Raw genomic sequence first — 22843 nt, 5'->3', positions numbered from 1 at the left:
ACTAACAATAATAGTTCCCTAATATCTCAAATTGCAAGTTGTAGTCTATGAAAAATAAAACTTCATGTGAACAGAGCAGGACCAAAGACAAGCATGGAAATGTCATGGAGAAATACACAGCCACACACAGGCAAACTATTTCAGCACTGTCCACACTGCCACTTTAATCCTTCTGAAGTTAAACCTCAAAAATGCATACTCTGCTCCCAGTCTGAAGCCAAAGCCCCACTGCCAAAACCATCTCTTGGCCAGCTTTCACCAAGGGCAATGAAAGGTCTGAAGTACATCTCATGGCCTCTGTGCAGGAGCGAAGCTTCATCGTTTACATGTGCATTTCACACAGTAAAGCTTAAAAATGCATTCCACAATCCTATTTATTTTTTACCATCATGTCGGACAAGAGGAACATTTGTGTTTCCCTACAACAGTATGAAAACCAGGATGTTTGTGGTAGACTCTAAACCTAACTGGTTACATTCTGACATCTCAAGAAACTGGATTTCATATGCCTAAGAATTAATGAAGCATATTATTTAAAACTCTCTGGACTCCACTTTTTGCAAAATCTATTTAACACACGTTTCATGACATTTGTTATTTCACAAAACATTCCATAGCTGACAAAGGAGATGACTTTGTGAGGCCATTCAACACAGAGAAAGCTGAGCTTCATGAACGGAGTAAGATGAATGTGTCTTTACAAACACACCACATGAATCTGCTTGTAGATAGGGCCAGGGACTTATACATAAGGCAAGTAACAGAAGAAACTATCCGTTCTAAAAAACGTTACTAATTGGCACCGACTGTTGCTCAGCCAAGGCTGTGTTAAAATCCTGAACTCAGAGAAAAAGAACAAAGACTTAACAGAACTGTGAACAGTGTTTTGTTACATAAAAGAAAAAAAAAGGGGGGGGGTGCATAGTAGAGGGGGACATAGAGTAGACGATTCGGGAAGTCTGTATCTTCCGAGTTCCTCGGCCAATGGGGAAAGGAAGAGGGTGATATGGATGGGAAATTAGGATAAAGAGGGGCTGCGTCCCCTAACAGTTTCAGAGACCCCATGAGAAATGCCCCATGGCCTCTCCCTTTATTTCAGTGAAACGACAGGACTCCTCTGTCTCCTTTTTGGACAGAGACCTTTGCCACTGTGAATTCTTCCAGACATTCATAATTCCAAGCCTCGCAAGTCGACCTTCACCACGCTGTTAGCACATCCCCGACGCCGCAGGGCCCGTCTTTAATAACAGCAGAAAGCCGAAAGTTTGGGACGTCACCTTCAGGTAAGTAAAGGAGGCAACTCTGCCGCTGTGTAGCAGCGCTGGGGGAGGCCCAGCCGCGCGGTGCGGGCGGCAGAGCGGTGCCAGCCCCGAGCCAGCCCCGCCGAGCGGGGGAGCAGCGGCTGCCAACCGCCGGCAGCTCCCGCTTGTCCTGCGGTAAGGACGGAAGGACTGACTGACGGCCGGACGGGAGGAGGGGAGGAGCCGGCCGGATCCCGCCGGGAGTCGGGGAGCGGCTGCGGGCGCGGAGGGGAGCGGGCTCGGGCGGGCGGCGCGGAGCGGAGCGGGCGCTGCGGGCAGCGGGTAGGCCTCGAACCTCCGGCCGGGGCTGTCGGGCTCGCCACGCCACGTACTCGATAAACGCATATCCACGACCATATATATACATCCATATATATATATATATATACACACACACACGTATATATGCGTGTGTGTGTATGTGTATTTAAAACAGAGAGCTTTTTTCCCTTCTTCCCGCGCCGTTCCCGAACACCTCCCCAAATGCAGTGAGAGTTAAAGAGGACAACAGCATATACGGTTACTTTTCTTTTTTTTTTTTCAATCCATCTGGCTTTCACCGCGTAACTTAGTCGTCTTTCTCCCCGGCTTTAAGGGGGTGCAACAGCTGCTGTTTGATTTTATAAACAATCCGTGATGTTTGTTTTCTTTAAGCTTTGCAGCAATATAATCAACGTGAGCATGAATTTTCTGGGCATGATTTGCTACTGAAATCTAGTTCCACTGTGTGGTTGTACTAGTGAACTGCCTTCGTGCCTTTAGCTTCAGAAATACGAATTTTAGCATTTAGCCTATCTATGATAACCTAATTAGCGTTTGGATGATCTAAAAGACCTTTAAGAAGTCCAGAGATGCCTGCGGGGAACACTGAGGACACAATAGATGACAGTCCTGTCAAAGGGGAATTTGAGCTTGTGCCTTTTAAAATAATTTAATGAGACAAATCGGATTTCATAGCAGTGATGTGTTGGGGTCCCTCCCCCGCCGTGTAGCCCTGGGAGAGGGGCCCTGAGGGCACAGACACGGGGCTTCCCTGCCCCTGCTCAGCCTCGTTCCCATGGGTTGGTTTGTGTTCCCTGCGCGGGCAGAAGGACCCTTGGTCCCGTGACTGGAACAGTTCCTGGGCAGAGCCCCGGCCATGCGGCTGGAGAAATAAACATCTCTGAAACAGCTATCAAGAATCTGTCTGTCCATATATATTTCCTTTCCACGGGACTCCTGGTTTGGTATATGCATGTTGCAGGATCCCCACTGCAACAGTGATGGACTTAATTAATACAATGTTTCAGTTGGTACTGCTGCACCTGGAGCAGATGAGGGTGGCCAGGTGAAGCTGTTAAACCCCCACCTGCCTGCCCTGGCCACAGCAGGTGCCCTGAAGGAGAACTGCCTCAATCTCATGAGCCAACTTCACATCTGTATCCTTTCCCATCACATTGTTGATTTAGTGCAATTACCACTCAAATAGTTGTGTAGATGTCACTCTGCTCACCAAGCACTGTGCATTTTTCTGAACAATAACTAGCAGAAACTAAGAAATTAGCCATACAGCTTCACAAAGTATAGTGGAGAATTTCAAAAACATAAGAAATGTTATCCAGCCCAGTGATGGGGCACAGGCAGTGGGAGGGGAGATATGATTTAGGGACACTCACCTGTCTCTTAGCTTCCCCTGGTGTTCCTGCCACCAGCCGCAACTGCTTCCTTAGGGACACCATATGTATTTGAATCCTCTCAGGTGCACTTTCGCTTCTTGTAAAATTTCTTGTTGCTTCCACTGGCTGCCCTATAAATCTGATACTGCAGGGAGAAGTTTTGCATTCAATTTAATCAGTGCCTTCATCATTCTCCAAAACTCACCTGTAGCTTCCCCCAGGCTCCTCCTCTCTGAACCAAACAGTCCAAGCCAATTGTTTTTGCCTCTCCTGGATAGTGGTAGCTCCATTCACTTGGCCTTTTGAACTGTCCTTCCTGAGCTGAGACCAGAACTGCTCATGGCAGTCAAGATCTGGTCCCATCCAGGATTTCTGTAGTGCTAAAGCAATACCCTGCGTGATGGGCTTGGTTCTTTCCCTCATAATGCCCAGCATTTTGTTGCCTTTTTGGTCTGCCATTGGAAAAAAGAGGAAGTGCAAAGTTTTGTAGCTGGTAAGACTGTATGGTTATTAATGTATATTTTAGTTGTCATAAGAATTTATAAACATTTCGGTGATAGTTGCAATGTGACTGCAGTTATCATTTCACTGTAGTTGTTTCAGAATCTCACTTTTTTTCTTTGATAACTAGAAAATCCTGCATAGGTAAAATGCTCTTACAGAGAAAGAAAAACATTTTGGACAATAGGGAGGCACATACCTGCTTGTATAAATTCTGAATTCTTTGATTATACAAGATGAAGCAAGTGGAGTTCTAAAGTGATCATTCAATTAAAACATAAAGATAAGCAGTGTGAACTCTTGAGCCTAGGAACCATTTACTTAAACTGCTCCATTGCTATGCAAAATCATCAGTCTTATTAGGAAAATCCATAGATTAGTACAAGAAATGCACATGACGCTTTGCATTTTGATGGCTTAAAAATTTAACTGCAAACACCTTCTGACTCCTAAATACACTACACTTTAGGGCACCTGGACACTACTGAATGGGTGCAGGAATGTTGTTTTAAAGAGCAGCTTTATGTATTCATTACTGACCTCAGCTGTCGAGTTGGAATTGTTGCCTCTGGCGGTAACTTATAGATGAAGTTTCAGAGGAAACTGAGACCTGTCCTGCACTTTACAAAGTGAGCAGTTCCATATATTGCAGAATTCCTTCTTGCTTCCTGGAGGTGGTCAGGTAAACCTTGAAGCATAGAAAGACAGCCTTCTTAGGCATGATTTAAATTTTTTTTTCTTTACTTTGCTAGAAGACCTGTTTTGTGTAGCTGTAGAGCCAGTGAGATGTTCACAATGGCAAATAGTTATCCCTTTTTTGAAACTCAAAAGTAAGCAGTGGGATTTTGGATGCTGATGCTTTAACTTCGGTCTTGCTGTGTGTTCTGGAAATCCTTACGCCCTGCTTGCTATATATGATTATTTTGCATCTGAATGTGCTGCAGTAGTACTTCTAGGGGTTTCATTAGTTTGCTGCCTTTTAAAACCAGCTTTATAAGAGCAGATTTTTGTGATTGAATGTGTTTTCTTTACCACTTAAATTTATCTTCCATTTGTGTGCGAGTTCTGAGATTTGCCTTAGGATATGCTAAGTATGTTTTGCTAGTTGAAAGAAAATTACAGAGATGTTGATAGACGAAAAATCACTCTGAATTGCTTCACAACAGGAACTCTTGAAGTTTTAGCAAGAGTTTGTTTTGACAGACAGGTTGGTGCTTTCACTAAATCAGCAGTTTGTTTGCTTAAAAAATAGGCTCCCAGAGTTGCAGTTCTGTGTGAATCCTCTTTTTCTGTAAATCAATATATTGTTCATTGTGGATGACTGACTCACATGCAAACAGAAGGATGACTACTGGCTTTACTTAGAATAGTTTGGACAACTGTAGAAGAAGAGAAAGCTTATTTATTAGTGCGATATGGGCACAAAGAATAGGAAGGGAGTTGAGTGTCAGATGTTGAGTGATCACTAGCAATTATTGGAGAGGTAATCATAAGGGTCATACTGCAGGAAATACAGATACCAGGAGATGCCTGCATTCTGTTGAGCTTGTGGAAATGCTGCAAAACTGTGCAGGGAGTGCTGCTGTGTAAGGCCAGTGAGATCCTGCATCGTGAGGTGTTGGCCAGTCTGGCCCTTTTTGACTTGTTTTCTGCGTGGTTCTGGGTTAGTGTAGTATCATTGGCCTTATAACCAGCTGAAACTGCTACAGAGCTCCGTGTCTAATTATTGTCAAGTGTTTTATGAGCAGTTAGAATGTAATTCATGCCTTTTTTACAAAATGGGATTATTTCATTATTTTCCCTAAGAATCCAGAAAAAAAAAACATTAAGGACATTATGCTGTGATTGTCTTTACATGTTTATTGTTTAAGGACAGCAGAACATCTGAAATAGCCTCAGAACATTTAGTAAATGCACAAATAGTGATGTTAAAAATATGGGATTTTTCTGTTGGTGTGCATGAATGATGGTTTGTGAATTTCATGTTGCCAAATTGTTGTATTCCTTGTTGCTGTTCAGGCAATGGGCAGCCTGTAAGCATGATTATTTTGCAGGATGATTAAGGATATTAATAAAATATAATATTCTTAAGAATACTAAGAAAAATATATAGGATATTATTGTGGGAGTATCTCGGTGGGTAATTTATTGTCTGGACTGTGGGACCAGACACTCTTGTGCCCCACTGTGTAATTCTAGCTATAAACTTGCAGCAATTGACAGGCTTAAGAAAATGTGTTGTTGAGTTGAATTCACAGGCACTGTTTTGTGTGTGTTGAGAATACAAACTTTTTAAGCTTGTGCTAAGGAATAATTCTGCTCAAATTTTTCAGAGTTCAAAATTGTCGAAGGCAATGCCATGTTCATTATTAACTGGAGATTCAATATTTGCATGTATTTCAGACTGCATGAGTCCTATGCTCAATTTATTATTTATATTTTTTGTGCTTTGTCAGTGTGTAGTTTTTGTGGTGAATCATCTTCTTTAGTGCCTTTCAACTGCCTATTCTCTGTAGCAGAAAGAGCAGAAAGAGTTGGGATTGGAAGCTGAAAACAGAGAACTAGATTTTATTCAGAAGAAAAAACTCATTACAAGTAAGTGGAACTGTAGATCATATTTAGGTTGATTTTAGATATTTAACTGATAGAGAGGCTTTGTTGGTTCTCCTGTGAAAGGAAATTTCCCCACTGATACAGCTTGAAATAAAGGAATGGCAAGAGTAAAGTATTGTGCTGTGATTTGAAGGATTATAATCGGAGAGGAAGAGACACTTCTGCTGAGGCTGCTTTCTCTGTTAGCCACCAGGGCACTTGGAATTCAGGCCACAGGCAGTTTTCTTCGAGGTTACTTGTTCACAGATAACTTTTTGTTTAGCTGGAAAATTGCTGCCTTGGACAGAGAGGAAGAAGAAAAAGTGAGCACCCCAAAATTAAGCAGGTCTCTCTTAGGCAAAAGAACCCTGTGCATTGTTAAAGGCAGTATTTGGGGTGCTTTGAGCCATCTTCAGTGTTACCTGTGAAAAAGCCCAGATGATTTTTATAGGGTTGTATAAGTTGCTGTTCTAGTGAATACTGCAGTGAGCTTGCAGGGGATCAGATCTTGGGGTTTCTTTGAAGCTGCGATGGGACTTGTGTTCTCTGACTAAAAGTCTGGTGTGGGGATTGGCAGAAGCAACTTCATAGTTCTGATATGCTGAATCTGATAGAAAATCATGTATCCTGTCACGGCTCCCTATGAAAGTCAAATAAATGGGGTGCATCTGAATCACTGGAATTTAATAATAATATGACTCACCATGTGGCCCTGAAAAAACTGTTTTAGAGGGGTAGAGCATCATATTGGGCTGTGTGTAATATATATGTGCTCCTTGCAAAGTCTTTTTTGGCTGGAGTGAGTAACTTTTTGATGAGTAAATAAAATACTGCTCCAGATAATACATTTTTCATTTTTCCTCACCCAGGTATAGTATGTTCATTATTAAAGTGAAGGTGGGGATATACAGGTAAATATTTGTCACTGTTGTGGAGGATTGGTTTTTGGTGACAGCAAATGCTGGGAAATTACTGACTGGAGTAACTTCTCTTACACAGCAATGAGAAACTCTCATATCCAATCGTATTTTTAAGGGATATTTCTGTACTGTGGTTTGCTATGATTTGGGTCAGCTACTAAATGTAGTTCTATTTCCTGACTTTGAAGATCTGTCTCGCAACTATAATATTCTTAGTGTCACTTGGCATAACTCAGCTGGACTTGGTGCATCTACATGAATTTATATGAGGTAATGATGTGGCCCAGTAAAAGAAAGGAATTGGGCAGCTTTGAACTTGCTCAAATCTAAATTTCATCTAAATTAATCTAGATGCACCCTCACAGGAGGAGATAACATTTTAATCCTGTGCTAGGATTTGGTTTATTTCTGCTTTTTGCAGAAATTTTCCCTTAAGGGTGAGTGCCTCATAGCATGCACGTATCAGTGTCTTGTTCTCCAGTTTACTAATTTAACAGCTCATGAATCAGACTGTGCTGCTCAGCACTCCATGCTGCTGCTGATAATTAATCAGATACAGCTCTAATTACTGACTTTCAGCAGAACTTAACTGTGGTCATCTGTAACGTCATCTGTTATTGACATATTGTAGGAATATAAGCACCAGAAAAAGAACTTGCAGGAATTTTCTAGCGAAAATCATAATAATTTCTCCATCATTAAACCTTTTTTTATATAGCTTAAGTGTGGCCTACTCATTTGGAGGTGACTGCCCTTTTCTGTATTGCCACACGATGTCCCCTGTTGTTGGAAGCTTCCCAAACTGCAGACTGGCATTTCTAGGAAGACACTGCTTGGCCAGGGCTGCTGGTACACAGGCCCAGAGCAGGGCACAGAGACTCTGTGTCCAGTGTTTGATTTCTCAAGAGACCTTAGCTGAAAAATCAGTTAACTCTCTTTTTTTTTCTGTTGAGTGGTCTAATGATTTAAAACCCCTTAGGTAATTAATACCAGCTGAGATAGCAACTGAATCAGAAAGTTTTGTTTCAAATACTAAAAGTTGTCCTAGACCTGTTGAATAGGTGTAGGGTGCACTATAGCTGGGGATAGTAAAAATGAAAGCACTGATTCTTGTTTTTTAAATATATATATATATATATATAGGGTGTTTGTGAGTTTGTAGATGTATAATATCTTGTGAAATGTTTTTTCATTACATGTTTATTTACTATTAGTACAATATTGGTTTGTTGTGGGGTTTTTTCTGTTTTCTTTTTTCTTTTTTTTTCTTTTTTGCTGTTGTTGGTTTGATTTTTGAGTTTCCATTATCAGTACTGTCAAGTTACCGCTAAAAATTACAGGTTGAAATCTTTCCCTGGAGTTTCCAGGGTATAAATGAGTAAGAGCTGTGATCAAACTGTCCAACACCTTTGTTTCAGGCAAGAAATAGAGTAATCTATAGAAGTAAAAGCAAAGCAAAAGAAAGCATTCAGTTGAGAAGGCAAGTAAAAGAACAGCTATGGAAATACAAACTGCACTTCATCAGAACAGGAGAGAGCACAGGAGAGCTGTGCAGATGAGAGAGCTCCCATTCAGATGCTGATGTTTTGCTCAGTTTCAAGGCAGAAACACCTTTCCCCATACAATGGAGATACATTTACAGAATTGCTGATACGGAACAAAAGAATATTTTTTGTTCGTTCTGAATAAAGAACCTGTAGATTTTGGATACAGTTTTCACGAATGAGTTTTTGTTTCTACACAGGGACAGTAAACGAGAGGAGAGAGCAGGGTGCTGTGAAAGGAGCTTCCTACAGCTGCTCCCATCCTAGACCATAAAACTGTTGCTAACTTTCAATGGCTCTACAGCTTTTCTCCCCAGTGTATCTCCCCTGGTATGATGGATGATATGAAAAATGAGGAAAGTAAAAGAAAAACGTTATAAAACAATCGTTATATTCTGTACTAGATGCTGAAGGTACAGATAGCAATTAGTGCTTCAAAGAATTTTCTCAGTAAAAAGTTTCCAAGTCACAAATGATAATATTAACACTTGTTGCTTGGTGCACTGAGTGCTGTTCCATGGTACAGTCCCAGTCTTCCGGTTGTAAATCCTCCATAGATGAACTGACAGTGTTGGCAGGTATAAAACATCAACTTGACATTGATTTAACCATTATTATTAATTTTTCTAAGTCAGAGAAGGGGGGGGTGGGAAGGGACTATAAGAACTGGGAACAGTAAGAGGTAGGCTCTGAGCTGCAGGGCTTTGGTGCAGTGCAGATGGAGAATGAGATTTGGCTAATCAGAGCACACAATCTGTACTGGGTTTGTCTGTTGTCCCAAGACTGAGTTCTGAAGTTTGGGATGCAAGTATCTTCTGCAGGAAGACTGTTCCATTTGATGGAGAGGGCTGAAGTCCAGGGGAAGGGAGGAGAGTGGTTGTATGATACATAGGTGGGAGCAATGTAGAGATTTCAAATTCTAGGAAAATACTTTGGATTTGCAGACGTGTATGTGGGACACAGTTGTTTTTATCATGCCAGTTATATTCTGGATTAGTTTTAAAAAGAGTTATGCAAGTAAATAGCTCCAAGCACAGTGGATTTAAACTGATTTCTGCTACATTTTTAGTAGATGACTGGTAGTTTAAATTATATAAGGGTTATTTGTAAACACGCCTGCAAGGCTCCTAACAGCATTGCTCCCTACCCGTTCATCCTATCCACAGCTTTTTAATGGCCCTGGGGTTTTCCTGAAGCAGCTGTACTTCCTCCTCCCTGTTGTTCCCTGTTGTTGGTCCACTGTCTATTGCTCTGCAGTCCAGCTAAGGAACCACACAGGCAAATGCTGATAATCTGGCTGGAAGTATTTGCCAGCTGGCTGCCTGCCCAGCTCTAAGGAAGTTGGACCTGTAGAATTGGGTGTTGCATGTGAGGTTTTGTCACGTGTTACAAAGGTTCATTGTAAGAAGTTACTTAAAAAAAAAAAATAGAATCTGCTTTTGTAGCAGGCCTACAGGTCCCAACGTTATCAATGGACAGGAAGACAGAACGAAACCTTGTTCTCCAATAAAAGCAGGTTAAAAATAAAAAAAAAAAGTTAAAATCTGTCCGGTTTTAATACTAGTGAGAATAGGAATTTTTAGAAGTATGGTCTAGCCATGTATGTGTGTGGGGAAACAGAATGTATTGGTGTTCTCCTAATGAATACCCAAGAACAGCTGTGTTCCTGAGCAGGCAGTTGCTGAATGCTGTGACACGACTGATCTCTGCATACTCCACTGGTGCTCCAGGAACACCCAGTTCTGGAAACGGTGGTCCCTTTAGTTCAGGAACAAAGGGCAGACTGCTCTTTCTCAACTTTCTTTTATTTTAATTTCTTTTCTTCAGGGAGGAGTTGTAATGTTTTGCTGTCAGAATGAAGAGCAGGATCCCTGTCATCCTTCTGGCCTGTGGCTCCTTTAACCCCACCACCAACATGCACATGCGTTTATTTGAGCTGGCCAGAGACCACCTGCACCAAACAGGTCAGTGAGGGGCTGTGAGCATCACACACACAAAGGGGTGTGCTGGGAAAAGCAAGAAAGAGTTCTAATATTCACTTAGATAAGCTCTTACTTTACAGCTGGGTTAATTTTAGTATTCTTTACTGATATTAATGTAAAGCTTTTGTGGTATATTCAATACAGGAAGTCTGGCATTACTGCAGTGTATGAGCAAGTATAATGAGTGTTCATGCAAAGAGAATAAAAGTTGTATCAGCAGTTTTAGGATCCTATTCATGGCACTGGCTGAACCTTGTGAAATAATATGGTTAATAATTTTGAAACTTAGGAAAATCATTTATGTTCCAATTTCATGCTTTTATGATGCAATGTGTTTTAATATGAAGAAGAGTTCCAGGTAGCAGTTTTGACAGCTGGGGGAAACTGGAGAAAAGATGAAACGTTAATTATTCATTATCTGTCTTCACTAAGAGGCACTTTATCTATCTTAGAAAAAGATCAGAAAAGTGAGATGTCATGAGGCTAAAATGTCTTGGCAACAAAAGAGCAAGGTGGGTAACATCAGGAATTTAAGAAAGAATTAGAAATGCTACTGGAAATCCTGGAACTCTAAGCTTGATCAGTTCCTTAGTTGTTCAGGGATTTATTTTTTATTTTCTTCATCTGGCAGCTAAAACATGCGCTTATGTTTCTGGAAGTGGTTGGGAGGGAATCACTGTTTATTGGAATCTGACAGAGAAGTTCCTAGGGAGGTAGTTCAGTAGGAACCTGAATAGCAAATAATAGTAAAAGGAATTTGACTGTCAAATTGAGCAGGGGCAAAGAACCTGGTAACCCACTGATACCATTGTGCTACATACTCAGAATATACAGTGAGAATAGTTTGACTGTCATGAGGAGGAATTACAGAGCTGGCTCTGAGGGCAGCCTCTACAAGTTTCCGTTGTCCTATAACTAAAATTATTTTGTTGCTCCTGCAGGACTGGAAATAAAGGGTTGAAAAGAGATTTTAATTTACTTTTTTCATTGTAGTTTTATAACTGATTCTGCTCCCTGGGTAAGCAAAGAGTAGAAAGGTAATATGAGACCAACTGGTAATTCTGTTTAAGTCATAAATTACAGTCCAGTAACATTTCTTTGCCTTGAAAGAAGGACTGAACTGGGAAATGAATTATTATTCTGTCTGAATCAATTTGATGTCTGGCCTGCTCCAGGGTCAGTATAGAAAGACTCCACCCCTTACTCAGGGCAGTTTGCTTAAAGTCTAGTAAAAATGATATTAATAATGAAATTTTGGGAAGTTGAAATGCAAATTGTGCATTATATTACACCTAATGTCAATGCCTAGTTCTGGGTAGGGTGTGATTTGCCTTTCAGCTTCTTATTTTAGTTTGTGAAGCCTTACAAGTGCAAGCACTTTATGCATTAAAGAATCCTTCTTTGGTGTCTGGGTTGTCTATAGCGTTGTCTTTGCACTTTCTGAATGCTTAACCCAGGATGGCTGCAAAGCAAGAACCCTCAGTGTGTTTGCAGAAGCTTTACCCATGCCAAGCAGAGGCGGCTTTATCTGAAGTAACTCTAAGTGCAGGTATATGTGTTTGTATGGGTGGATACACAAATCCCATATATGGCCCTTCCTACGACAGGGAAGATAGTTTCTCAAGCAGAAGGGGTTGGCAACATGCTATAAAAATGACTGATTCTGGATGCCTGTTTTATAGCAGAACCATTCCTACCCAGGATTAATTGGTCATTCTCTCATGATTTTAGCCCTGTTTCTACTTCTGAGGTTACGCAGGGAAAGAGGGGAGAAATTGGAGCTTATTTGCTGAGAAGAAGCAGTAGCTGCAGCCTGGGAGCTGATGGAGGGGCTGGATAACAGTGGTTATACAAGACTTGTCTGACTTGAGGTAGCAGTCAGTGATTCCCTTCTCAGAACAGTGCATTTTGGAGCTGACATCCACCCTGGATGCCTGAAATGAGCGAGGAATTAATTAGTGTGAGGGGCATGTTTCCTAGGCTTGAGAATGGCTTCATTCTGCTGCTACTTCACTAGTGATGCTCCATCACAAATCAGGCTGAAATGATGAGTTGAGCAATAGCTTGGCTGGAGTTCACTCCAGTCAGCAACCCTGGAAGTGTTCCAAAGATGTGTGGATATGGCACCTGGGGACATGCTTTAGTGCTGGGTTACTGGTTGGACTCAGTGATCTTACAGAGCTTTACCAACCTTAACAATTCTAGGATTCTGTGACTTCAGGGTCAGGTTTCACTGTCGTGAATGTCATGACTATCCCTGATGTGCATCCTGACTGACATCTCCAGTAATTCTGTCTGCCAGCTTTTTGTACATTACTTCAGTTTCAAATGCTGCCTAATCTTATTTTTCATACATCCCTATTTTAAGTAAGACATTTTATTGGGTTTCTACTACTTTAAGTGCAGTTTCATGGTCACATATCAAGTAATTAATCCTTTTTCTGTTAATATCAGCCAATAAATCTTGTCATGCTGCCTTTTAAATACAACACACATAGCTGTGTGTGCCTGAATGACTCAAATCATTCTCTTTATCTGGATTTTCTGTCTACTCATGTGAATTTGGCACTTTACACATCCTCACACATAGCTAAAATTTTCTGAGATTCAATCCTTGTTTTAAAAATTTTTTGAAGTTTTTTGAACCTTGTGGTGACTGTAGCAGATGCCTTTACAGTTTGTTAATACCTCTCAGGTGCTTTTACTTCCCTCTGACTGTATTCCTCATTTGACCATAAAGACCAAAGAAATAGTACTAGAATCAATCTATCTTAGATATTTTTAATCTTGTTTCCCAAGTGCTTCCAGAGGATATTTACATCACCAAGTTTCCAGGTAAGACCAAAAAGGATAGAGGGCAAAGGAGGAGGGTGTGAAAGACATGTTTCTATCTGTGGCAAGACAAATGCAAGGGGAAGGTGAAGGATAATGAGTTATTATCTTATGAAAACTGGGGGAAAATGTGACACTGTTAATGGGTTGTGTCAAATGCAGTTCTGGTCAGCAGAGCTGAGAAGGAATAATTATGCATAATACTTATTTAGCCGCATGTTGGGAAAGGAATGAAATCAAGCAGCACTCAGGCACTAGGTCTAGCTTGCACTAGGTTGCTGCTGCTCTGGACATGGTGGAAGGAAGAGCACTGAGGTTATTCCTGTTCGCTGGGTAGGGTAACACCAGAAAGCTGCAGAGCTTCTGTTGGGTATTTTCCTGTGACACTGAGAGGAAAATGAGTAGTGGGGGAGAGTTAAATGTATGGAGGTGTTTAATTTATTTGGTTTTCTGTAGTGGTTACTTATTTCTATTATTTACCTCTGGTATAATTTCTCCCAGTGAATTCCAGACTTACTACCAGAAGAAATTAATCTTTAGAAGCCCCACCAAAATACACAAACAACTGTGTATGAAATTGGCATTTGATAAATTTGCTTTAGTATTAGTAAGCTAATTAAGCATTACAATTTGTGTTAGTGTTTGTGACAATTTTCAGTGACACCTTTATAACAGAAAACTAAATACCTATTTTCCATAATAATCTACTTTAACATGTTTGAGGGACAGTCTTTGTTTCACTGCTTTCATTATATTTAGTTTCCTAAACATAACCAGTTCTCCTAAACAGGCCTTAGAGAATATAAGTTCATAGCAAGAGGAACTTCTTTCCTGCTTTTGGTAGGTATATTTTGAAAAGCAAAGCCACTTAAGGGCCTGGAGGATTTTTCAACATATTTAGAACAAACAATAATAACATACTTCATGATGAAAACAAATAGAATTCCAGAGAAATAGAATTTGAAGATGATTCTGGACCAAGGAAGGTTTGAAGTAATCTGTAATAATTTATGGGGGAGAGAAGAGAGTTGCAGTGGACATTCAGAAAAGCCCAAGGAGACAGAATTTAATGATTTCCTCTTCGCATGCCTGCCAAAATTGGGGGATATATTTCAATAGATGAACTTTTAAATTACTGAATAGGAAACAAGTTATTTAGAGCCAGTAATAAAATTATTTCCTATATTTTGACAGCTAAAGCTTGTATTTTTATGTGGAAGGCTCTCATGTGCATCCTGTGTGCATAGTGCTGGGTTACTCAGTTGTGAATCTTCTCAAACCATTTCTGTGTTTGACGGTCTGAAGGTGTTACCAACCTTGATTTTTCTCTTCCAGTTGGTTTCTTTTCTGCTTTGGAGCAAGCTGATACAGCATCAGAAGCTCTTATGTCATCCCATTTATGCAGCTCTAGGCCGGACTAGAGACTGAAATCTTTTCATCTCACAAGGATATGGCAGACCCATATCATTCTTGGCTAGCATGATCTCATAGAAATATGATTTTTCATTTAATATATTCAGTTGAGATATAAGGGAACAACTTATATCTGTAGAAACTTAAAGAAACTGAAATGTGGAAACTAAAGTCATAGCATAGGAGAAACCTTTCAATAAGGTTAACGTAGTAGTGAATTCAAGCTGCAGTTTCCTTCCCTTTAAACAAGAAATTAATTCAAACTGTAATTTCTTTCCCTTTAAATGACAATTTGTTATAGCACTGTATAATACCAGAGTATGAGAGAATAATTGTTGTTCATAAATCAAGTGAAATTATTTCCAGTTTCAGATCAAGAGATGGACTTAATTATATACACATCTTTGCATGTTTCTGGAAAATTTTATCTTGCTCATTTTGCCTGTAATGGGAATATTTTAAAATAGAGGATGGTTTGAACTGCCATCTTAAGAGGATGTAAATCTCATTGACTCTTAATGCTGGTTTTTTTAAGTCTGATTCTATGAAGTTCTTTTGAAAATTTTATTACTTTAAAATAAATGTGACATTACTAGACTGTCATGTTAGAATATTAAATTGTCATGTGCCAGTATCAGAAATATCAGGAATATTATTTTCCTTACAAAGCAATAAAGGTAGCATGCTGAATTGAAGTTTCTTTGTTAAAATAATTGAATTAGAAAAAAGGAAGAGGATGTTTTTACTTTTCAGTATCATATTTATCATAGTTATTTAATTGCATGTGTTACATTAGAAATAATTTTGTTCATTTCTGTTCAGTTGAAACACTCTTTCTCTCCTCTCAATTTCTTGAGCGTTGCAGCTTATTGTGGTGCTTAATTTTTGTTTCCTGATTTGAGGCCAGAACTGCAAAATCTAACAAGAGTCTGTTGTGTTAATGATTACATTATGTTACAGGGGTAGAAAACTAGGGGCATATTTTCAAATGTATTTAACATGATCAGCCAGATAGAAAGGCATTTAGTGGCTGCTAGGCTGATGTTTGGAGCACAGTGCTCTAAGTCTCATTTTAGACTCCATTAGCCCCATCACTGTGCTTGAATCTTCTGATTTGTCTGAATCACATTAATCATAGCTGCATTACACACAGTAATATGTTGTAATTCTTGCTTTAACACAAAGAAGAGGCACAGTGATTCTGATAAATAACAATGATCAGATCTTTAAGAACAAAGTAGTGGTCAATTAAGTCACTCTTTGCTCTGGCTGTATCAAAGCTTGTACTAACTGGACTATGAAACTTATATCTAACAATTTTGATAGTTTGCAACATAAATTATGAGTATGACTACCTGGTTTAAAATTGTCTGTTTACCCAGCTTTCCTTTTTGGGTCATGTGTTAGCATAAACATGATAGTAATTGTGAGCAGTTCACAGGGGAAGAAAACGTTTGCATTTTAATTTTGTAATTGCTGGGAATGGATTAAAAACAATACCAAATCAAGTTGTTCGTAGCATCAACTTTGAAGTTCACCATGGAAGTTATCCTTTGAAGAGATTGGGCTAGGTGAGCTCCCAAGGCCCTGTCCACCCTAAATTTTCAAGATTCTGTGAAGAGGACGTAATTTTCTTTTTTTTCTTTTCTTTTTTTCTCAAAGGAAGATACCGGGTGATTGAAGGCATAATGTCTCCTGTCAATGATAACTATGGGAAGAAAGGCTTGGTTTCAGCAAGGCACCGGGTAGCGATGGCTAAACTGGCACTAGAGACATCTGACTGGATCCGGGTGGATCCCTGGGAGAGTGAGCAGGAGACATGGACAGAGACAGTAAAAGTATTAAGGTGATTACGTTATCTTTTTCCTGTCCTTATGAAATTACTGACTGCCAGAAATCTGCCAGGCTGCCATGTCAATACACAGAGCTTGCTCCTCTAAAACATGCAAACAAGTCAGGATTCCCCACCAGGAATCTTTCATTTGCTTTCCTCAGACCTATGTAATAACCGCAGTACTGCACAAGTGTCCTTCAAGTAGTTGGATGCATGTGGAAAGCCTCTGAAAAATTATGGCCACTGCTGGGTTCTGCAGGAAAAGTTCTTGGCTCTCATGTTACCTTTCTTGGGTTTAAGTCTCTAAGAAGGTAATAGAGAGATTGTAATCAGAAAGTAAGAGAGTTTATAAATTACTTTGTTCTTCAAGAGTATCTCTGTTCCAGATTAGCTATGTTAGCACTATTATGCCTCCAGATTTATCTGTTCACACATCCTTGTATAGTTTTTTTATTAACTCTAATGGTAAGGTAAACCCAGGCCCATAACTGCTGATGTTTTCTTCTAAGTCTCAGTTTGCTGTGGTTCTGTGCTGGGAGGAGAAATTAAACAAGTTGTCCAAAACCTGATGCAAGGACCTTGAAACCTGTCTTTTCCATATGGTAATAAATGCATTATGGAGCATAATAATTTATTATGGAGGGTATGAAAACACAAACTTCTTGTGCTAACTGCTCTTCGGAAAAGGTGCTACAGAAGGTAACAGATACCATTAAACTGAAAGACTTAATGGAAGTCTACAGACAATGTGCTGTAAGAGCTATCACTGATTCTTCATTTTTCTAGCTTACTTTCTAAGTGGAAACAGGTGTTCAGGGCTCTAAATTGTGCCTTCCAACAGCTGCCCCAAAAGCTCTTGTGGCTCTGTGTGAAAGCAGTTAAAAGCCTGACCTGTTACTTTACAAAAGCATCCATAAGAATTCACTACAGACTTACAAGACAACTGGTGGAGCCTTTTAGATCTGCTTTTATTTGCTTCGCTGAGGGAACACAGACATCCACTTGCTCCTTTTGCCCCTTCCCTCTAGGCAGCAGAACAGGATCAGGCTGGGAGGTTTTCTGTCTTTGCAGAAAACTGTTCTTTCTCTAGTCATAACTGTATGTCCCAGTGTGAGAAGTCACCAAGTACTGTCCTACAGTATTGCTTGGGTATGGGGCTTTTGTCCTAAACTTCAATTCAGTCAAACTGCTTTCCTCCAGAGAAGCAGTCCCAAATGTTAGAGATCAGGTGATCCTACTTGGATCTTGCACAGCTCCAACTGAAGTGAGTACTGCTTGTAAGATGGGGTTTGTAAGATATAAATCCACTTCAGAGTTCTTTAGGACAAGAGGTCCAGTAAATCAAACCTGTATGTGTAATTTTCTGCTCATGCAAAGTAGTATGAATGTGGTATGAACAGCTAAACTTCCCATTTGCCTAGAAAGTGAACCTCTAGTTTTATTAGTAAATTCACAAAATGTTAAAATGGCTGCTTGTTAAGGAGAGAAATGAGCTTAAATCTTTTTTTTTCCACAAATGTTGGCCTGTATTAATGAGCTGAACCAGTGCCATAATCTAATGCTGAGCCTTATCCCTTGAATGGGGAAGCAGGATTCTGATGAAATGTAGGTGTTTGTGCTCTGTGTTGTATTTTAAGTGTCACAGGTGAAAAAATAAGAGCAAAAAGAGCTGGCTTTAGGGGATCCTTACTAAGTATAAACAGGCAATGATTTATCGTAGAGTTGTTCTTCACATGCTTTCAAAGTTAATCTATAGGTTCTTCCCTCCTCAAAAAACTAACGACTAACTGCTGCCTTCATTATAAGCTCCCTCAGGTAGGAAACTTCAGTACCTATAGAAAGAGATTTTCCTATTGCATGGCAGAGGTAGAAATCATTATTGTACCTAAATGTCTCTTCTTATCAGTATTTTGAGTTGTACACTTAACTGCACTAGAACGTTTTGTCCTGAAACACATGAATGGCCTTTTCCTACAGTACTTGTTTTAACTGAGTGCGATAAAAATGTCACATTTCATCAAAATCTCTGGATTTTGCAGAGGATCCCAAGCAGCTGTGACATAAAAGAATCTTAAGAAGCAAAGCTCATATCCCGCTTATGGCAGTGCTATTAAATGAGTATGGAAATCTTGGAGACTATCCCCAGGCTTTTTTTAGAGAGGAGGCAACGTAATCGAGCTGTTATTCACTTACCTGCTTTTGTGAGTATTCTTCCTAGACAAGGAAACAGTATTGTCAATAAGCAAGACTGCATTCATTGCTCTTGTGGATTTGATTGGCATGCAGCTATACTACAGAGCAGTTAAAAATTGGCAAAGATCTGCATTACCCAGCTTTTGTTGAGTTGTGCTTGTGCTTGAGTTCTATAGTTACTGAAAGCTTCATACACCATGCAGAAAACACTTAAGCTGGCAGATGGGTTTGTCCTTTTTGGTGTCTCTAAAGTCATGTAACCCCCCTCCCCCCCTTCCCCCCGCCTCCAGCCCTTGAACTGCTGAGCAGACCTGGGGCAGCTCAGTTTTTGCAGTGTTTGTAACGTTAGTCCTGCAGTGAGCTCTTTGCCAAGCGTTCTTATTTTTGACTCATGGCCCAAGAATGTCAGACCACGACACACAGTCAGTGTACTTGACTATACATAGCAGCAGCCTGTTTACAGCAAGACAGGATTAAAATTAGAAGTGTGGGAAGGCGCAGACCAAACTATTGGTACCTGCTCTCTACTGCCACATGTCCCTCACCTCTTGGCTGTGCAGTTTCTTTGGCCAATGGCTGAGCAGCAGAAATCACTGGAGGTTGCTTTGCAGCCTGTCTGGGTGTAGTTTCTTTACACATGTGCAACTTAATCCTGTAGCTAAAGTATTTGCATGATTTGAAGAGTGTACTTTTAAATCCCTAACCTGTAAATTCCTTCTGTACAGCAGACATTCAAAAGGTCAGCTAGGGCTTTGTACGTGCACTGAATTAAGACTGTTCCTTGGAACTCAGAATCTTTGCATTGCTGCAGTTGTATAAGAGCTGATGGTCACTGTAGCTCCATATGTGTTACACAGAAATTGGACACAGACTTGATTCTGTGTCTGCTTGTCCTGTCAAACCAGGAGCTTGTTTCCTGAAACAATTTTGGCTTGTGCAGATATGAACAATGCTTAAGCCTGGCTCGGGATGGTGCAAAGCAGGGACTATTCTAAACAAGCAAGGCTGTGCTGATTTGGAAGGAAAAGGTGACTGCCATGAGGTAGCAATACCAGTATTGCAGGGGGGCACCAGGGATCAGGAGCGGTGAAAAAATAAAGTAGCAGAAACCTGAAAAACTGAAAAAGGGATCCTTGCCTGCCTTCCTGGATCTGAATTCAGTAAAAATACAAACACAGAAGATGTGAAAAATCTTAGGAGAATTTTTAGTTTCTCGGAATTGTGATTCTTTTAATTAAAATGAATGGGAAAACAGCAGGGTAAAAACTCGGGGAACATATTTTTATGGAGAAGAGGAGAAGAGAGGACAAGAATGGCTTCTACTCAAAACAGAGCACACGTTATAAAAACACTATCATGAGGGGTTGTATTTAGTCAAGAAATCACAGCTAGTGATTGAAGTGAGATTTTAGTCCTGTTTTAGGCAAAAAACCTCCACTATGCTTTAAATGTAGTAGCTGCCAAAATTGCTGTAGAATTTCAAAACGGATTTTCAAACCAGGATGCCATTAAGGAGATTGCTTGTGAATTCCACAAAATGTAACTACATTGATACTAATCTCATGACAGAACAAATGTGCCAAATTCTTAACAAATGGTATTCAAATCCAACGTGCATAAAAGTAGACCCTGTTCTTGAATGGGAAAGTGCCAGGTAATCGCTTTGTTGCATCTCTGAGAGGATTACCTCACACAGAAGCCTTTATTTTAAATGCAGGCACCATTATAATGAATCGCTCAGAGTGTTCCAGTCCAAGGAGTTCATGAGAAACAAACATCCCACAGAAAGGTCTACAGGAGAGTCCCTTTCTTGCCAGCAATCAGGTTGGTTCATGACTGTAAACATGATGCTGTGTTTAGCATTAAAAACAGTACAGCTCTACCAGATCAGCAGTGAAAAAATTGAACATAGTAGCTGGTGAGTTTTGAGGGTTGAAGCTGCCTGCCAAAACCAAGCCATGCCAAATGCCAACGTAACTGCTGGGGCAGTTGTTTTGTAGTAACTCCCACACAGATAGGAGACCTTGGAGTTGTATGAATTCTTGGTTTTATAAGCATCTCTTTAGCTATGTCAGAGATTTATGTTGTGGTCCTGCTTGTTCTGCAAAGCATGAAATATATGAATAAAAAATATGAAAAATACAGGGAGTACTTAGAATTCTACTTCTAGTATTAGACAGTGGACAAAGTGTATGGATACTGCAGCTGTGATGCTGACATGTTGATGTTTGCTGCCTTTCTGGCCAGAAAAGCTCCTGTTGGCAGTAGAAGCATGGCAGGCTCTGGAAACCATGTCAGTTTTCAGTTTCCTATCTAATCATATTCCCTAGTCCTATGACTGGCTAGGATGCTGCTGGAGTTTTGATACGCTGCCTTTTTCCTCTAGTATTATAGCATCTCTTGGACATGAATAATACATTTCAGTTGTTCCTGGTTGTTGATGAGTTGTACCTTTACAGTTGGTAGAGGAAGGAAGTTATGCTTTTCATGCATCATCACTGGAACATTTCTTACTTTCTGAATGTCTCCTTTAAGATGTTTGTGGAAGACTTTCAGATGTGCTAACCATCAAATAAGTGTAAAGGGAAGGCAATACCTCCATCCTTCCCCTTCATTTCACAGGAATACAAGGCTGTGAAAATACCTGGTCAATGTTTGTGCAATGCTCAGATGGAAAAATGGTGAGTGCTACAGAAGAAGTTTGAGGAAAGAGTTCTGTGCTGGGGCTTAGGCAGTGAACAGCAAATAAGAAATAGAGAAAATAAAGAACAGCAGGGCAGGATGGGGTGGAGTAGCCAGGTTCAACCAAGTCTAATCTTTGTGCTAAAGTATTTCTCTTTATTTGCTTCTTCCCCCTTTTGGATTGCTTGAGTGGAGTAAAAATTCTCCTTTAACTGTGTAGAGATAATATTCAATATGCCTTGAGTGATGAAGTAGGTGATAAAGTAAGTAATTGTGACCAGACACATAAAAACCTAAACTGAATTTTTCTTGAAACCTTCTGCAAAAAAGCCTAGAGTAAAGGTAGATGATTTTAAAAATAAATTTAAAAAAAAATTTAAAACTGACAAGTTCAAACCAATTTTAAGTATAAACTTCCTAGGAGACTGGAAAAGGATAAGACATCTCTTATTTCCTTTTGTCTTTCCAGTTCTACCAGAATTAAAGCTGCTCTGTGGGGCTGATTTTCTGCAGACATTTAAGACACCCAATCTTTGGAAGGAAGAAGACATCAAAGAAATAGTGGAAAAGTTCGGTTTGGTGTGTATTAGCCGGGCTGGCTCTGATCCATCTCAGTATATCCAGGAATCGGACCTTTTAACGAAATTTCAGCACAATATTTTTCTAGTGAAAGAGTGGATTCAGAATGAAATCAGTGCAACACAGATACGCTCTGCCTTGTGCAGAGGACAGAGCGTGAAATATCTCATACCAGACTCTGTTATTGCCTACATTGCACACCACAATATCTACACAGAAGAGAGTGAGCGCAAGAATGAAGGGGACTTCCTTCAGCCTCTCAAGCTGCATAACACAACAATAAATCCTCTGAGTGACTGATTTCTACAGTGTGTGCCAAGTCAGACCAGGAGTTTTTTCATGTAAATCTCTTGAGAAAGTTGTTTCTTCTTAATAATGAAGGGAAAGTCCAAAATTTCTTGAAATCATGTGGTGTTTTAAATCCATGAATGTGTGTGGTAGTGCTCAAGAAAATTGGGATGCTCAGCTGCATAGCTTAAAATATACAAAGAAAAGCTTCCTTGTGAAAATAAAAGAAAGGAGATCTTTACAATAAATATTCTTAAGACTTCAATATTTTCAAGAAGTCAATAAATATGACTTAAGGGTCAAACACAGCACTTTCATAACTTGTAATTCTGTAATCTTTACTGTTCTAAAACAGCAAAATACAATGAATCATAACTTGAGAGAGAGAGCGATATGTTTAAATATACATTGCTTCTAAAATTTGACATTATAAGATCCTGAATAACTTTTTTGATTTTTGGCAATTTGGACAAGAGCTGGAAATAAATCTTCTTTCATGCAAGTACTTAAAAATGCACGTGCTACTT

The 22843-nt window shown here is 39.9% G+C and overlaps 1 protein-coding gene across 7 annotated transcripts; it reads left to right on the top strand.

Moving 5' to 3' along the window:
* Positions 1–980: 980 nt before the first annotated feature.
* On the top strand, positions 981–22833 carry NMNAT3 (nicotinamide nucleotide adenylyltransferase 3). Of its 7 annotated transcripts, none has more exons than XM_032119793.1 (5): positions 981–1283; positions 10341–10477; positions 16403–16586; positions 20485–20591; positions 21919–22833. In XM_032119793.1, exons 2-5 carry the CDS (start codon positions 10369–10371, stop codon positions 22326–22328), a joined length of 810 nt encoding a protein of 269 aa, XP_031975684.1. In that variant the 5' UTR covers positions 981–1283; positions 10341–10368; the 3' UTR covers positions 22329–22833. The 7 variants fall into 7 exon arrangements, with proteins under 7 accessions (XP_031975684.1, XP_031975683.1, XP_031975689.1 ...); XM_032119792.1 differs by lacking the exon at positions 981–1283 and adding an exon at positions 1350–1436; XM_032119794.1 differs by lacking the exon at positions 981–1283 and adding an exon at positions 1545–1583.
* Positions 22834–22843: the final 10 nt, after the last annotated feature.

The sequence above is a fragment of the Corvus moneduloides genome, chromosome 10 (genome assembly GCF_009650955.1).
Source record: "Corvus moneduloides isolate bCorMon1 chromosome 10, bCorMon1.pri, whole genome shotgun sequence".
In the NCBI taxonomy this organism is placed as follows: Eukaryota; Metazoa; Chordata; class Aves; order Passeriformes; family Corvidae; genus Corvus; species Corvus moneduloides.
This window is presented reverse-complemented; position numbering and strand designations above follow the sequence as displayed.

Bases quoted from the DNA above. Each gene is read 5' to 3' on its own strand.
- NMNAT3 (XM_032119793.1), top strand. From the start codon at position 10,369: ATGAAGAGCAGGATCCCTGTCATCCTTCTGGCCTGTGGCTCCTTTAAC. The intron at 10,478-16,402 runs GTCAGTGAGGGG...TTTTTCTCAAAG, and splicing joins AGACCACCTGCACCAAACAG to GAAGATACCGGGTGATTGAA. The intron at 16,587-20,484 runs GTGATTACGTTA...TTTTAAATGCAG, and splicing joins GAGACAGTAAAAGTATTAAG to GCACCATTATAATGAATCGC.